The sequence below is a fragment of the Colletotrichum aenigma genome, assembly GCF_013390185.1.
Source record: "Colletotrichum aenigma strain Cg56 chromosome Unknown KSG_Cg56_contig08, whole genome shotgun sequence".
NCBI classification, from domain to species: Eukaryota; Fungi; Ascomycota; class Sordariomycetes; order Glomerellales; family Glomerellaceae; genus Colletotrichum; species Colletotrichum aenigma.
In genome coordinates this window covers 3,544,563-3,560,881 of record NW_023500914.1, presented here as the reverse complement: position 1 = coordinate 3,560,881, position 16,319 = coordinate 3,544,563, and the positions used below count along the sequence as shown (strand labels likewise).

The following is a 16,319-nucleotide window of genomic DNA, read 5'->3' as shown; positions in this document are numbered from 1 at the left end:
GAACAACCAACGCCAACTCATGTCTTACTGGGTATCTCGGATATGTGCTCAACGTGCGCTTGGCCTCACTTCTTGCATCTCAACCTGCGAGGCTGGTTGGTTCGGGTCCCGGAGTCCGTATCGTTCTCTCAGGACCTGCACCACAGGTCCCATCTCGTAATCGCTCACCATGCTATCGTGTACAGCGCACGGCGAGCCATGTATCGGAAGAAGCCAGTCGATCAGGCTGTAACCCATTACAGACGTCCAATTTCCCCTCCAGCCCAGGTCCCAGGGGTTTTCGTCGGGGTCGGTGCTGACAATAGCGAACACTCGGGTTGCCAGGCGATCTCTAGGCGTATCACTGTCAACAGTGGCATCTGATGATTCATGTGCTCCCTGAGGATACTTTGGCAGAGGATATGTGACGATACCATATCCATTGCCGGGGCCCGTGTCGTTGGGGACTCGGATTGCGAGTTGATGCACCCAGGACTTGCGGAGCGCGTCAATGTTAGTAATGTTCAGCAAAATGAACCTCCACGACGTTGCGGTCATGAGGAATGTAAAGATGCCAAAGAATCCGGCAATTGCAACACCAGATATTGTCCGGCCGTCAGCTCCGCCCTCCCGCACTTGTCTCGACAAACAATAGGCCGCGGTCGCTAGTGAGATTGTACAGTAGAGGGTGCAGTAAAAGGTGAATTGGGCGAAGAACTTGAAGGCTGTGCATGGTCAGCATCACCGTCACCAACAAAGGGATTCATCACTGACAGGTTTCTGACACCATGCCACCAACCCAAGGGCAATAATGGTCCATTTTTCGAACGCATCGCTCGATTTCGCTAGAGTGATGGGCGCGATCGGGTTTCCAAGTGCGACATTCCGAGCACCATTTGGGACGCCCATCGTTTTCACACACAAAGACATCTCTGCTGTAAAAGTCTTCCAAGCCGGGGCTATCCGGGTTTTGGTCGGGACCAGTGAAGTACGGTTGGCTCTCCAAGTCTCCGTCCTTCTTCCGCCTCCGTTTCGAGTTGGAATCGGGCAACTGCGCCTGAGGACCCAGCGGGACCAGGCCGGGGTCTTCTTTGATCTTGAGAAAGGTTCGAAGGTATGTTGCAATCGTTAAGAGGTAGAAGAAGAGGTATATCGTGATTGTCGCGATGGCGGTACCGTGTTCATGTCTAGTCCTGTACAAGTAGTCGACTGCGGAGCAGAGTGGTTAATAACTGGAAAATGAAGCAAGGGAGAGCTAGACCAACCTCCCAAGTACGCAATAATCACGTAGGTGGCATAGCCGCTGGTGCTGGTAATGATGATTGGGATGAATCGCGTCACCCATCGCGAAGCGCACTTTGTGCTTGTGGCGGCCGACATGGCGGTTGCGCATTCATTGCCGGACCATTGAGGTTCTGTTTCCAAGTTGGTGACGAGTAAGGTGTACGAATGAGGGTTCGGTCGGCGCATCGACGGCGGACTTGCGGCCGCGTCAAGTTTGCGCGGGCAATCGGGTTTGTCGTCACCAGACAAGTTTGGCTGGGAGGCCGCAGTGCCATGCATCTGGCGGGACGACAGCCGAGCAAGCGTCTAGGCGAGCAGGGGTGTCGGTGTCCACAGGTAGACAGACGCTGAAGCGGGTACTGCTCCGCCGTCCGGTCCGCGCAAGACCCGTTGTAATTTCCACAGGGCTGGCGTACTGTTCAGATTCTTTTGCAACAGCGATCCATTCACACATGGTGGCATGCAACGGCAAGACGCGCTGCAGAAGAATGCCGCAACAACGCCTGCCAAAGTGGAACATACTCAGCCCTATCACCTCACCCACCCACCTAGGTACCTCATTAATTACAGTGTACTTTCCTTCTACGAATAGGGACATCGCGTGTTCTCTTCGCAACTTTATTGTCTCGTTACTGCCTCTCGGGCAACACTTTTCGCGTACCAACCTCCGTCTCTGTCACACCCGACCTACTTGGGCAATTGAACCGGAAACACTGCCTTTCCATCACTCATCGATCGTCGTCATTTACACCCACCTGTTCATGCGAATCATCTTGCTTTCGGTGTATGTCTCGTCTACACACTTCGCCATTGGGAGCCCCCTGAAACTGCTACTTTTCTCTCTTCCTCTTCCCCTCGCTACATCGAATGGCAGGCCTTCCCTTTCCCCCGGACGGTCCAGGTATTGAAATCCGGCAAACCCTCGTTTGCAGAGATTGATGGCCGGCAGCGAATCACGATGATTGTTTACAAACGCGCGTCAAACATTGCAACAGAGCGTGGCCTGAGGTCCGTCTTGCTGCCCAGCAAAGTTGGGCGTCAACTAAAGTAGCTTTGCGAGTGTTTACGTTGCTGTAATCAGCGATGTCGCCAACTTGAATTGGGCATGGTGGTCACAGGACTTCGATTCGCGGCGCACTTCACAACCGGCGCTCTTATTACCGCATTCACTTCAGCTCTCATCTAGGCATCCACGGTGACCCCGACTGATATACGAGCCATCAACGCCTATTGCAGACCTCTCTCAGGACTGTTTCAGCAGCTCTGGTTAAATAGAAGTATACTGTCAATATGCTGGTTCTATGTCGAGATTTACTATCGGTCGAGATGCAGCACACCACCTTTCGGTGAACTCCCAGGCACACATTTCCTACATCAAGCTTCACAAACCCTGTGTATCACACCTATAATACGACTTTTTCGACTTTACACAGATGTGTGGGCTCACCAGCCCCACAACTGTTCTCTCAAAGACATCTTCTCTCCTTCCAGCCGTGATTCATCAACCATGCGCTCGGTCATTCGCTACTCAAGGCGCCTGCGTGCCTCAGAAGCCGCACAGCTTGCTTCACATCCTTGCTTGACAATTTTGAACGATGACAGGAGGAGCTGCGGAGGAGCCGCAAACGTTTAGTGAGGTAACACCAAGACCATCTTGTCGTCTCTCAGTGGTTCTGACCTGCGGCTCTAAGGCCTGTACAGTAAGCCAGACAGCCAGCCACCGCCAGAACGGCATGACCAGATGGGTCCATTCACAGTGGATCTCTGCTATACTTCAGCCGAGGCTCTTTCGAGCGAGTACTTTTGTTAGTTTTGCAAGTTTGCAGCCTCCTAAGGCCTCTATTCCTAAGTCGTCAGCTGGTCAGTCTCGCAGGGCTTCAATGCGAGAGCCTTTTGATCACGGCTGCTGCAGGGATGCCCTAGCTTGCTGGCCTGAAGTGTAAGGTGGTGTGGTGTTGAGCCTCAACATCGAGTATATAACGGCACATCCTCTCTCAATGTCTTCTCAACGGCAACCCGAATCTCAGTCACAAATCGCCTAAAGCAAACCGACCGACCGATCCGCCGATCCGCCGACTGAATCGACGAAAAGTCTTGTCGATTAATGGACTTACAGTGTGCCTTTGTGTGGCATTCATCACCAGCCGACGACCAGACGGTGAAGAATCAAGATGAACAGGAGAGTAGCTGCCGATTCTCAATACGTCGAGACCGTCGACGACCACCAACGCATCAACAATTCAGATTCCAACGATGCTGTGCTCGTTATCAGAGATATCGGAACCCATCAAAGCCATATATGCTCATTCAGCTTCCAACCTTGCATCCGACCCTCCTTACCCCTTTATCGATCTTCTCGAACGACAGTTCTGCTACACATAAGGGCGGACACTTTTGGAGCAGGGAGTATCTCACCTCCGCTTTGTTCCTATCGTCGACATTATCCTTATTTTTTCCCCATCCTACTCATCATGTTTACCACCCTTTCCTTCCCCCCTTCTAACTTTATACTTTCGTATAGCAGTGTGATGTCGCTGCCGTCGTATGATCCTGAACGGCGAGCCTCTACATTACGACAAAACACCCCCGGCTTTCACATTCCTCGACAAGTTGGATCGTCAATGTACTGCATTGCCATCGGTCAGCCGAGATTCAACCACACCGAGATATCAACAACAATAACCCCAATGTCAATCAACTGTGGCCAAGAGCCGATCACCGGGATGTTCAGTGGTCACGTGATGGGATGTATGAAGAAGGCGGGGTTCAGCTGCATGCTTACACTGTCCCAAGACTTGGGACATGGGGTCCGACAGTGAGACCAGAGCCTGCTTCGTTATCCTTTCTGATGGGAAGGTACTGCTGCCTGCAAGTTGATGCGGGTCTAGCCAAAAGAGCGAGAAAGACCTTCAAGCTTTCGTCAATGTCAACACATGCAACTCACATCCCCGTTCTCGACCATGCACGCCTGCAGGGAGACAGAGACACAAGATCGGGCCCGGGTTGGTGGAATGTACGACCGCAACAGCCGTATGAGTCGACTTTGTCGCGGGTTGCAGTGTGCCACAGAGCTAAACTCAGCCGAAGAGATTCCTTTGCGGCTCTGCGCTGCCCAACACTCGAAGACAAGCCCGCCTTCCATGGTTACTGGTGGAGTCCGGTTGCCTAGTTGTCGGTGTACAGGACTTTGGGAACCCTTGGGAACCAAGGCGGCTGCGCTTCGCCAAAGAGGACTCTCCCAATGCCAGCCTTCAAAGTACCAAATAGGCATAATTAATCCGCACCAACCCGAAATAAGCCGCAGAGCCTCCTTCTTGGTGTGTGGTAATCCCTGAGCCTCCTGGTTGCCAACTCCTCACCAAGAACTGGCAATGCAGCCAGACAACAGACCTGCCCCCACCGCCAATTCGCGCGCAGAGCCGCAATCAAGGTCTTTCGCCTCGTCCCTTGCTATTTTCCCGTCCTCGCTCTCCGGTCCTTTTTTTCTTCGCACCCTGCTGTTCGCCTCTCATTCGGCCATCCTTCTCCGTAGCTTCGGCAACCAGAGAGTCATCTGGCCCCATGCCCTGTGGATGAACTCGGCTAGTTTGTCTTGAGCTAACTGTTCCACAGGGACTGCAGCATGCCATATCTGCCTAGGCGGACCGTAGCATCGGCCTTGACGGCCCTGGCTCTCAAGGCGCAAAACGCGCAGGGCCATGACGAGCGAGGCTCCTTGCCAATGAATCGCGCAGAGACGTTCCAATCGAGAGGCGCAAACCTCAAGCCTGGGCACGACGCGGGGGTGGATGTCTTGCTCCATCCTGTCTTGAACTATGAATCCTTGATATTGGACGAGGATGCCTTTCCGCAGCAGCTACCGACACCGATTCACAAAAGGGACCCCACCGAGCAAGGACTCATTCACATCTTCGGCGAGACCGCCTAAGGCATCGCGTGAAAAGGCGTCTAGTGGTCGCCGTATGTGGCTGATAGCTTCGGTTGTCTGTAATTACATCGCCTTACAATGTCAATGACACTTGGCCTCGAATTCATATGGGAGCCCGCGAGAAGTCTCGAATCTACCTCTGGGAGGATATGTATAAGAAGATAGAGCTTGCTGCTGTTGTGGCCTGAAGTTTTGGATTATCATCGACCTCCAGATTCTATTGTCACTCCTCACAGAGCTTTGAAGATCTCAATCACCCCCCGATACTACTCCATCTTCACTACTGGCTCCCAGTGTTTCGTCTCTTCTACTCCAACATGCCTTCAGCATCTTCTCACAAGCATTCTTCAAAGTCTTCTTCCAAGAAGTACGAGTACCAATGGGTCTGGACATGCGTAAGTGGAAGCCCGATCCCGAATAATGTTTTATCAATGCTCATGATTCTTAGTGCCAATGTGGTGATTCGGGCATGAGTTGCAACTCGACTCCGGGTTGCCCCAACTGTAACATCTTCCGCTGCGCAAACTGTCCTCTGCAGCAGGTCAAGGTCAGGGTCGCCTAAGAGCTTCCTCGATCATGAACCATGTTACTACCTCGCCGCTTTGCACTTGAGGAGTGGTCGACGAAGAGAATCGTCTGATGCAGCTCTGACAAGTCAAATCTCGACCCAATTGCCATGTGTCGAAGAGCGGGATTAGACGGAACTTGCGAAGACTCATTGGTCAATTGGACCAATCGAAGTGGCCGAGGTGGACTCTTGCCACTCGGGGGTTTTGTGAGCATACGAATGGGGGGTTTGATCTTTTGGAGTTATGATCTGCATGTACCTACCTTTTTTCTCACGGGGAACTGTGTCATTGATGATTTTTTCTTTTCTTTTGGCAACGTTTCTTAGCTGTCGGATGATTCAAGATGGGGACATGCTCGCGGTTTCCTGTTGATGGACTGGCTCACATCTAGACTTCTTGGCGCGGTTCTGGTATCACTTTTCCTTTTCCATCCATGTCTGTCCGGGTCTGGGGTCATGTCTACAGGTTAGATGTCTCACGACACACTCTCTACAATAGATCTCACTCCCTTGTTTCCAGCCACAATTCTATATTCCGAAGGCTCCCCTGAAGTTTGTGCGATGTGAGCGAACGTTGAGAACCTCGAGTCAGCCTTAAATGACGTCGACGTGAGATGCGAATGGGTTTGTCCGAGGGGCTTCTTCGTCCAAAGATGAAGATAAGAGCGCATCTTAATAGATCTCGTGCTACAGTAATCCTTGGCAAGAAGACACGCCTCTTTTCTGTCGCTGAGTTCAGCCTGAGGAAGAAGTCTCAGACAGTTTGCATCGCCTCTGGTGCCCCCGGTGCCTCGTTCGTGAAACCAACCTCATTTTCAAGCCACAGCCAGCGCCACCTCGACCTGAAGAGCTATCGCGAGAAGTGAAGCCCACGGCTGAGGACAGCAGCAGCAGCATCCCGATTTCTCACGGCCATGGTGTTGTTGCACCGGTACTTTTAAAGTGCAGTCACTTCAAGCTCTCTCGCATTGCATATTGAGTCATAGGCCCCACGTAACCGCATGAAGCGAAATGCAACCCACAGAAACCAAAAGGACCGCGCCTACCCGCAAAGAGACCAACATCTCTCTGACATTTTGAGACGTGCGATTGGGTGTCGCCGTTTTTAGAGCACGCATAGTCCTTTTAAGGGTGTGATCAAGCGCCGCGGGGTCGGTAGTCTCACGCACAAGAAGTTTTCGAGGGTGCTTCGAAAAGACCCCCGCCAGGCACCAGAATCAGAAGTGCACACACTAGAAGGAGGTGTGAAAGGACCGGTCCAAGGTCTCGGTGCCGGAGACACACGAGGCGGGGCGGGGCGGGCTGGAAGATCGCGGAGCTGACACCGATACCTGAGGTACACACACCGGAGGCACTGCCTCTCGCCCTGTCACGAACTGCAAAAGAAAAGCTCACACACGTATTCTTGTCGTAGAGTCTCAGACAGTTGCGGTAGTAGACAGGGCATTGACAAGTTCAACTTGGGAATTGGTGCTGAAATTGCGTGAAGCGCAGTTGCGCGATTCGATATATACGTTATTGTAGGGAATTGTTACTTACCGAACCGGAACCGGCTCCGCCCTGTGCTGGGATTGTGCCTCAACGACAATGCCCAAGTGCGCAATGACACCAAATACCATATCGCGAAAGGTTTTGTACGCCATTAGGCGTTCTCTGGGGATCCCACGGGAGTTATAAGAAAGCTGTGATATCCAGAGTTGTTGAAGTTTCCGAACAAGATCACATCATCCTCATCATCGACTTACTTCAGATACCACCAACTCCTCTCAGCTTCAAGCAGCAGCAACTCGAGCAAAGACCTTTCTCTCATTCTCAATTTACCTTCGACCTTCATCAAACACTCAAATCAGTCAAGATGCCCAGCCACAGCCACAAGCACTCCTCTTCCTCCAGCCGTGGAACCGGCGGCAGCAGCAAGCGATCCAGCAAGCCCGCGGTGACCTACACTTGGGTTTGGTACTGCAGCAACTGCAGCACTGGTCCCTTGAACGCTTCCACAGACTCAGCTTGCCCAAGCTGCCAGCACTGGCGCTGTGAATACTGCAGCATGCAGCAGGTTGCTCTGCCAGCCAACCGATAAATGCCATCTCGACACATGGATAGCTGCTCGGCCGAGTCAATGGGACAGCCAGCAGAGTGAGCTCAAGCTTGGCCGCCCATCACTTCTGGCCCGCCAACTTCCGCAAACAACTCCGCCCATGGCACGGCGGACCGAGCATCATCATCTCAAGACAACATCGCTCGGTGTAGAACCAGCACTGCCGCCACCACCCCAGTCGCCTTCACTCAAGCTCACGACTAGCGGTGAATAGCAGGTGGTCCGCATCCGGAGAGCAAACGCAAGGAAATAGTTGAGCAAGGGAAAAGAACGACTGCTCAGCCACGGATGAGATTATGTAACTTTACGAAACAACCAGCAACAGTTCTCTTGGTAGGGGACCGCCATCATCGACAGTTTCTTTTGTTTGTGGAGTTCGGGATAGAAGGATAGACAGGGTTGTTTTTCTTGGATAGCAGATAGAATACAATGTCATTTCCCTTACAATTCAAAAAATTCGGTATCTTGGTGACGTTCGTGACGCATCGCCGTCCGCAGCACGCGAATTGGACCTCAGTCCAAGAGGATGTGACGTCGATACACCGTACCTTTCGCCCACGGCGTGGGTCCGTTGCGGGAAGCCTACTTAGTCCATAACGCTAAGGTAAATCTGGGAAACGCGCCACTGCGCAACGCTGAGATCCACTTGGAATTTCGCGTTAGAGGAATGAAAGATGCCTTGCTTACCCGTTTTCTGACACTATCGTGGGCAGAATTGCGCAGGGCGAGCGCGCGAAGCTTTCGGTTTGTTTGCTGTCGTCGGTCAGGAGTAGCAGAGGAAAAAGAAGGGTGATGTGAAATCCCTGAACACGAAGATGGCGGGGTCTTTTGGGAAGTGGTGGGGTAAGCTTCTGATTGGACGGACATTGAATGAGGCTCAAGTAGATAAGATAAAGCACGTATCTGGGTACCTGAGTGCGCTTCACGCAGAGCCTCCCCAAGCCCACTTACGTAATGGAGGGCGCTACAAAGTACTGTGCCGCGCGCCTTGCCTAACCGTTCTAACGCGCATCCTCGTCGAATCATCACCAGCCAACCAGCTCCGCCTCCCCTCCAGTTGCTTTCCTTCGAGGCAAAGGCCCAACCCGACAGTCTGTTTCCAATACCCACCATCCTTGGCTCATTAAAGTGCACTGGGTGCTATGGATGCAACGCCTCAGAGCACCTTTTAAATTCAACGCATCCGTGCCTCTTGTCAGGAAATCAAGCTGCTGCAAGGGCCCCATGGCGCGCCCTACCCATTTCAACTGGACGTTGTTGGGGCACAGACTCGGCGGACTTGGAACCAACCAACCAGATCACACCCAGCGGTCCTTTCATAGAAGAACCAAGTGACACTAAAACATTTCTGCCTCTGTGCCTCTCTCACTCGGTCTCGCTCAAGGCATACAATCTATTACATCATCATCTCGGCCCGTATTGTCTCAAGTAATAATCCATTTGCTCGAACCACACAAACGGGCAACATAGATTGGTTGCCGCTCTACCTTGGAAACCCGGGACAGAGATGCGCAGCAAGTTCCCTGGCATGAAGTCGTCGTCAGGTGATGAGCACATCAATCAGGCAAGCTTCTAGAAGCACCGCCACGCTTCAGCAACGTCCAGTATCAATTGTTTCAGGCGGTGAAAGACCAGACAAAGGCTCCGTCCGGGGTGCTAACAAAAGTCCCTTTTCCGGTCGGTGACGGATCCACGTTCAGCGATTCTCGGTCAGACGAATGGCTCAGAGTACGCCGCCTCAGAACTGACGCCTCGAAAGGCATCAAGTCATCAATCAGCGCTTGCCGCCTTATAATTTACCCTTCGGTGAGCTCACGGTGAGCCACAAACCCTGCGCTGCTGAGACCGAAACTCGATGCAAAATAACCACTTCATCATCAAACATGTGTGCTTTATGTATTCAGAGCGTCGACGATAACCGCCGCCGGAGAGACCCTTGCCAATCGGAAATGATGCAGTAGAAAAAATATGCCCAGACCTGTCTCTGCTGCCACCGCAAAAAAAATACTATCAAAAACATGACCCGGCACTGGCCAAGTGGCCCGATCGTACGTATGCAGCGAGATGGAGAAAATGCCTTCTGCTCCGCGAGTGACAAGCTGATGCTGTTGCCTCCCGCCACCCCTTCATCAACCCTTTCGTCGTCGTCCCCATGTCCGTCCATACCATAATATACAAGTCCCCGTTCGCCTGTTGAGAGACCGAAAACACCTGCGAACGCCAAACATATCCGGACCGCCCTCGTTTGTCGACGTCAGAACTCGATTAAATGATTAAGCACTGGCCGTGCACAAGCTACAGCTCATCCGCCACGCTCCCTCTTCTAGTCCTGTCGCGCTGTGATGGTCGCCCCGGGGCTCACAAGCTCGGGGCTAACGAGCCTGATAGTAGATTCGCGAGAGAGCTCCTCCAACGCGTTGCGCGAGGCCTTGCTAAGGCTCCTGTGCAGCTTGGTAGCGATCGTTGTCTTCTTCACGGGTGTCTCGTCATCTTCTGCCCCCGCAGCCACGATCGTCATGCTGGGTGCACGGCTCGACACCTTCTTGGGCGAACCCTTTCCGTACGTCTTGAGCATCTTTCCATTGCCCGACTTACGGACAGCGGTAGCTTTGCGCGCCGGGTTGGGAGCCGTGTATTTCTTCGGTGTCGCTTTCTTGGCGACTGCCTTCGTGGGCGTCGCCTTTGCCGGAGTCGACTTCGTATTGCCGCTCAAAATTGCCATCGCCGACACGCGTCTCTTAACAGTTGCGGCGCCCTTTGTAGCGGCCTTGCTGACGGCCTTCAGGCTGGTTGTAGCCGACAGCGAATGTCTCGCTCCCTTAGCAGCCTTGATCTTGCGCTTCTTGACAGCGCTGCCAGTCTCGTCATCATCTCCAACCAGCGTCTCGAATTTGCGCTTGCTAGCTTTCATAGCACCCTTCACCACAGCCTTCAGAGTCGATTTGGGCGGCTTGGGCTGTTTGACTTCCTGAGGCTTCGGCCCTAGAATGCCGCGACAATTCGGTGCGCCACAGAGACACTTCTGGACGTTCTCATCACTGAAAGGACTGAAGTTGTAGTCGTACGTGAGCTCCTCTCCAGTCATGATGGGCTTGTCTCCTGCGAAAAGCGCCATCCTGGGCTGGCCAGATACGATCCACTTGATCATACGGCAATTGGGAGCACATGAATGATTGACGAAGCGAGCGATGCTACCAGTCGTAGCGTCAATGATCATGTTCTGGTCGAAGCTCATGAGATAGTAGCACTGGTATGTAAGCTTCATGTCCGCAACATGTGACTGGTCGGAGACGTACCTTGTTGTCTTTGTACTTGGTTTCCATGCGATTGCTGCATTCCTCGTCTGTGATGATCTCACCCGTGTACTCCATGATGATCTGGTTCGGCGCAAAGCAACGGTTGGCGCGGATGCCATAGCCACGGTCAGCCGTCTTGATGACCTCAACACCAACACGGTACTTTCCACCGCCCGCCTTTCTCTCCTGAAGATCGGCAAAGGCGCGGTTCGTGCAGTTTTCGCGCCCAACATTGCAGTTCTTCTCATCACACTCGTAGAGCATGATTCTGTTCTGGCAGCTCTCGCCGCAGCCATCGTCGGGTGTGCAGACGCACTTGGACTGGTCCAGGAAATGAGGAGTCTTCTTCCAGTAGATGATGGAATCGCCGATGAAACGGTCTACCAAAAGTTAGTATAAGCAAGTACTCCAGCGTACAAAATCGAAACATACTCTTCGTCATCTTCCTGAACTCGTCAGGCTTCGGTTGTCCGGGCGGCAGAGGGTTGCAGACATCAAATGGAAGCTTGAAGTCGCGTCCACTGAGAAGCAATCGCAAGCCACTGAACATGGGCAGCGGAAGCGCCTTGTTGGGACGCCCGTAACCTTGAAGTTCGGGAGTCTGTGCGAGCTTCTTTTGCTCCGCATTCGACAGACCCTTGGTCAGGTCGGCAGGAGTCGCTTGGCCAGCATACAGTCCACGATCGAGGTACTTCTTTGTGCGCTTCGTCTTTTTGGGCTTCTCAACCTCTGCAGGCTTCTCCACTGCTGCCTCCTCCTTCTTCGGCTCCTCAGACCTGGCCTTTTTCTTGGGCTGGATCGGATCGCCATTTTGATCGACAATAACCATCTTTCCGTTCGACCAGACCGTCCTTATCACGGGCTTTTCCTCGATACCGGCAAATTCGTTCGTGTCCTGGAGGCGGCGCAGCTCGCGTGACATCTTGGTGATCTTTTGCTCAAAAGTCTTGCGACTTCGCTTGCCCAGGCTTGAAACCTTGGTCGCAAGCGAGTCGACAGGAGTGTTGAAAATGCGGGCAGTGTGGCGGGTAAGCCTGGGAGTCTCTGCTTTCTCCGTCTTGGCCTTCTTCGCGCGCGGGGCCTTGAGCTCGCCGACGGACCATTGAAGGTCCAACGCGTCGATCCCGTCGCGAATCAGGTTGCCAGCAACACGAGAGACGGCATCAGCTTCGCCATTGACGAGTGTGTCGCCTGAAATGGTTCTGCGACGACTGCTGGCCACATCATCGCCTTTGGCGCGTCGGTGCCCGCGGTTAGCGGTACCGCTCAGTTGAGACAAGTTATATACGGCCTTTCCGGAGCAAGACCGACGTGAACGGGGAGCAGACTGCGGTTCTGAGGAAGTTTCGGGTGTTGGCTCTTCGGTAGGTGCAACAGGTTCTTCGACCGGAGCAGCGGGCTCTGCAATAGTAGGTTCGGGAGCGATTTCGATCTGAGCCTCGATATGGGCTTCAATGTGAGTCTCGGTCTCGAGGAGGACGGGCATATCGTCGAGTTTGGGGCCGTCCGAGGCCTGGCTGGCAACGTCGGAGATGCTAGTAGGGGGTGTCGAGCTCGACGACGCGATGTTGGAAGAGCAATCAGTGGCGGCAGCGGACAAGCCGCTTTCGCTGGGAAAAAGAGACATATTGGGATGAAAAGCCCAGTCTCGACGCGATTTTGAGCGTTGGCAAAGTCGACAAGCTTCTCGAGAGTATCTCGAGTCGAGTTGCGACGCGTTCCAAAATGAGGTGTGTGCGTGGAAGAAAGTTGGGGGTGGCAGAGGTCCCGACACGAAAAGCGGAAGGAGGGATTTGGATTGGACAGGGGTGCGGAAACGGGCAGGCACGCAGAATTGGCTCGTTCGTTCGCTACCCTTTAGCTTACTCGCCGGGCATTGAGTGGCAATAAGGTAACCTCCGGAGCTGGTCTGCGAGGTACTCTCTGTGCTGCAAGTGCTGAAGAAGCTACCGTGCAAGAACAGTAGCGCCCTGAGGGAGAAAAAAAGGGGGCTGTTGTTTGTTTGACAAGGGAAAGGCGGAAAAAATTGGAGTCTGCAACAAAGACAAGAAACTTGAAAAGGTTGGCTGTTGTTGAGAAATAGTTTTGAATTTGCAGCTTGTCGGTTGATGAAATTTTCTGGACCGTGCCAGATAAGCAAAAAGGGTTGTGGTAAGAGCGGGCTGATGTGTGGGAGTAAAGAGAGGTTGCGCGGCTAGAGGCGCGAAAAGGTGTGAGAGATGAGGTGGGAGACGCGGTATGTGAGTGAGTGAGCGGTTTGATGGAAGGCGGGATGGCTTGAGGGACGTTCCGTGTCGTGTTGCGGAGAGTGGGGACGCGACCGATGTGAATTGATTGATTGATTGATTGATTGATGGAGGAGGATGGATGCGTGGATGGTTGGGGGGATGGAGCGAGCTGATTGACGGATGTGACTGCTCGCCCGCTTGTCCTCTCGGTTGATTGCTTGCGTTGCTACCGCACTGTTGCTGCTGCTACTCCTCGTCGACTGTTTGCGATGATCTCGTGTGAAAGTGTCACGGTCTTCTGGAACAGACAGAGAGACTGTCTAGGTTGTGCGAGGAGGCAATCCAACAGCAGTGAAGACGAAGAAGGCGGTTGAGCGAAGAAGTACGAAGTGGGAGACGGTGGTCAAGATCCGGTGGTTGTGAGAAGACTTCCCGCAGGAGGTGCTTGTGGTGGGTAAAGTGCTTGCTGGGGTGAGGAGACAGACCACGCAGTCTTTATTCGAAGAAAGAGAGAGCGAGAGGGCCCAGGGCGGGAAGGCTTGTCTGGCGTGCGGCGAGGTGTAGGCGCTGTGTCAGAGAGGACCTTAATTGTGGACGGATACGCCGCAGCAGTCTGGTCTCTCCTTACAAGTGCCTCGCTTTCCTCTGCGGCCAGTATTGTCAGGTCCGGTCCTTCGTCAAAAGCCGAGTCAAAGCAGGTAAATGCGGATGCGGATGGCAAATGGTTGTGCGAACGAGAATGAGGTTGGGCAGTGAGACTGCAGACACGGAAGGATGAGCGAGGTACATAGAGAAGCGTGATCTGGCCGCCGACCTGGTCTCTACAAAAAAAGGTAAACAGAAACCCACGGTTCGTGCGTGTGCCTCCCCTCGGGCTGTCCCCCGTTCTCCTCTCCTGTCGTCTCCTCTTGTCCCTTCCTCAGCTCTTGTCCTATCCTATCCTGTCCTCCTCCACTTATATACATCCAAGTTGAACATTGGATCCTTCCATCAGCTGACTACGCAGCAATTGACCAAGTTCCCGGCTGACCCGGGGCATTTAAGTTGTATATAGTCAAAATGCTGCGGGGAGAACGAATTTATTCAATAAGTTGAAAGCCTTCCATCGCATCATGTGTGGTTGGTTTCTGGGTTTCGAGTTGAACATGTTCAAGTTTTATCTGGTTGTGCTGTTTGTATCTCCTCGGACCACCTCCTACTTTCTGTCTCTGTCGCCGGCGCGCCACTCTTGCCTGTGCTGGCCGAGCCTCGCCCCGATAGAGGCATGATGGACAACACCACACCTCGGACTTCCCGCACGTATCGTCCTTTTTGCCCCAGCTGCATGCCGCCCTCCAGGTTGCACTGTCTAGTTTGAGTCTCAGTCGATTCACCACAATGTTAGTTACCAGCCGTTCACAACAAAACCTCAGTCTCACGGGCTTGCGATATCTGCATTGAAATGACTCAATTTCAACTCTTCAGAGGGAATCTTGGACTTTCGCCCATGATGCCTAGTCACACAGACAGGCAAGCGACTTGACTGCAAGGTAGGTGCAATACGGGCCACGGATTGCTCCGTGAGAACTGCCTACATCGACTCAATTCCATGTATGAGGAAAGAGTTTGAAAAAGTGAGTTGCAGTTAGAATCCTCAAACAACCCATGTGGTGAAAACAGGCCGAAGTGATGAAAGGAGTGCATGCTGTAAGACCTCCAAGACGTGGGATTTCGCACCAAAATGCCACTGGCGGAGTGAAGTCAAATAACTCAGCACATTAGCACATCTCGACCGCAGACTCAACGGGATATGAGGACAACAAGAGATGTTGACCTCAAACTTGTTTCAACTTCATGACGAAGCACTATCTATCGCCCATTGACTTAATAGTGAGACGACCTGTTATCGGCTGTGCTTTGGCGACTGCACATCCCGTGACGTCTCTTGCATTTCTACTATGGCCGTCTTTACTATCGTCGATATTCCTACTTTTACCGAGTATCTACGCCTCGGATATGGAAAATCTAGTACCGCAAGCACAGAGGACATAGGCGTCTCTCAATTGTTTTTCTTATTCTCGATATTTTGATATAGGTAAAACTCATGGGGGAGATGAGAGGTCAGTATTGTTACTACCGAACGAGAGTTGCCTGCGCGAACTCTCGAGGGCGAGATCATATCTGACATAGGATTCAAGGTAGCTTCGCTCGGCTTGCAGCAGTATTTGAATCGTTGCCCCTGCAAGCTAGCTGAGTGCTCGGGTACCCAGTGGCAGTAGAACAGACCGCCCTTCGTTACTGCGCATATGCGACAATATTTTCCGTGTTCGAGGTACATATTCTCGAGGCTGAAGGACGTCAATAAAAGTAGAGATAGCGGCGATAGTACTAGATAGAGATGACGACGGCAGAACATAGTCAAAACAGGTGATCTCCAGCAGAAACGGACGCCGCCTTAAGCCATGCCCCAAGCGAAGAAGCACGCCATCCGGTGATGAGATGGATATGTGAATCACGCTGGTTCAATTCGCATCTGCTCAGAAGACCGTGTCCGCAATATAAATCGAACCAGCTAGTTGAAGCTGCCATGAATCTAACATGACGAAGTCGTGCCAATGATAGCGATGGCACCCAAACCTCCGGATGTCAGATTTCAGGCGATGCCCCCTGGGCGGGTCGACGAGGTGGGTGCGCACCACCAGCACTGTGACCTCGATCGCACACAGTCTGCCTAAACATAGCAAGTCCATCAAAAAAAGACCAATGTGCGTCTTCACCAATCTGTTTCAGACGGCAGACAAATCACCGAGTCAGGCAGGGCCATAAAATAAAAACCTTGAAATGACAAGGGGAGAAAAAGAGTGTAAATCACATGGTTTGATTGTTCCTATTAAAAGAGTTCTGTCTGTCTGAGGATCTCTGTTCCAATCGAAAACGAATTTCGGAAAACGCCACGAAC

At 52.7% G+C, this 16,319-nt stretch overlaps 4 protein-coding genes across 4 annotated transcripts; 2 read left to right on the top strand and 2 right to left on the bottom strand.

Moving 5' to 3' along the window:
* Positions 1-48: 48 nt before the first annotated feature.
* PFA5 (Palmitoyltransferase PFA5) lies at positions 49-1,359 on the bottom strand (the record flags this gene model as incomplete). The annotated part of the gene is made up of 3 exons (XM_037327664.1): positions 49-704; positions 754-1,188; positions 1,245-1,359. 3 exons carry the CDS (start codon positions 1,357-1,359, stop codon positions 49-51), a joined length of 1,206 nt encoding a protein of 401 aa, XP_037174007.1.
* A 2,827-nt stretch (positions 1,360-4,186) lies between these two features.
* Positions 4,187-4,432, top strand: CGCA056_v012419 (uncharacterized protein; the record flags this gene model as incomplete). Its single annotated transcript, XM_037327663.1, has 2 exons — positions 4,187-4,293; positions 4,351-4,432. 2 exons carry the CDS (start codon positions 4,187-4,189, stop codon positions 4,430-4,432), a joined length of 189 nt encoding a protein of 62 aa, XP_037174099.1.
* A 202-nt stretch (positions 4,433-4,634) lies between these two features.
* Positions 4,635-5,191, top strand: CGCA056_v012418 (uncharacterized protein; the record flags this gene model as incomplete). The annotated part of the gene is made up of 2 exons (XM_037327662.1): positions 4,635-4,693; positions 4,876-5,191. 2 exons carry the CDS (start codon positions 4,635-4,637, stop codon positions 5,189-5,191), a joined length of 375 nt encoding a protein of 124 aa, XP_037174100.1.
* A 4,989-nt stretch (positions 5,192-10,180) lies between these two features.
* Ash1l (Histone-lysine N-methyltransferase ASH1L) lies at positions 10,181-12,780 on the bottom strand (the record flags this gene model as incomplete). The annotated part of the gene is made up of 3 exons (XM_037327661.1): positions 10,181-11,104; positions 11,154-11,533; positions 11,586-12,780. The coding sequence occupies 3 exons, from the start codon at positions 12,778-12,780 to the stop codon at positions 10,181-10,183; spliced, it is 2,499 nt and encodes an 832-aa protein (XP_037174580.1).
* Positions 12,781-16,319: the final 3,539 nt, after the last annotated feature.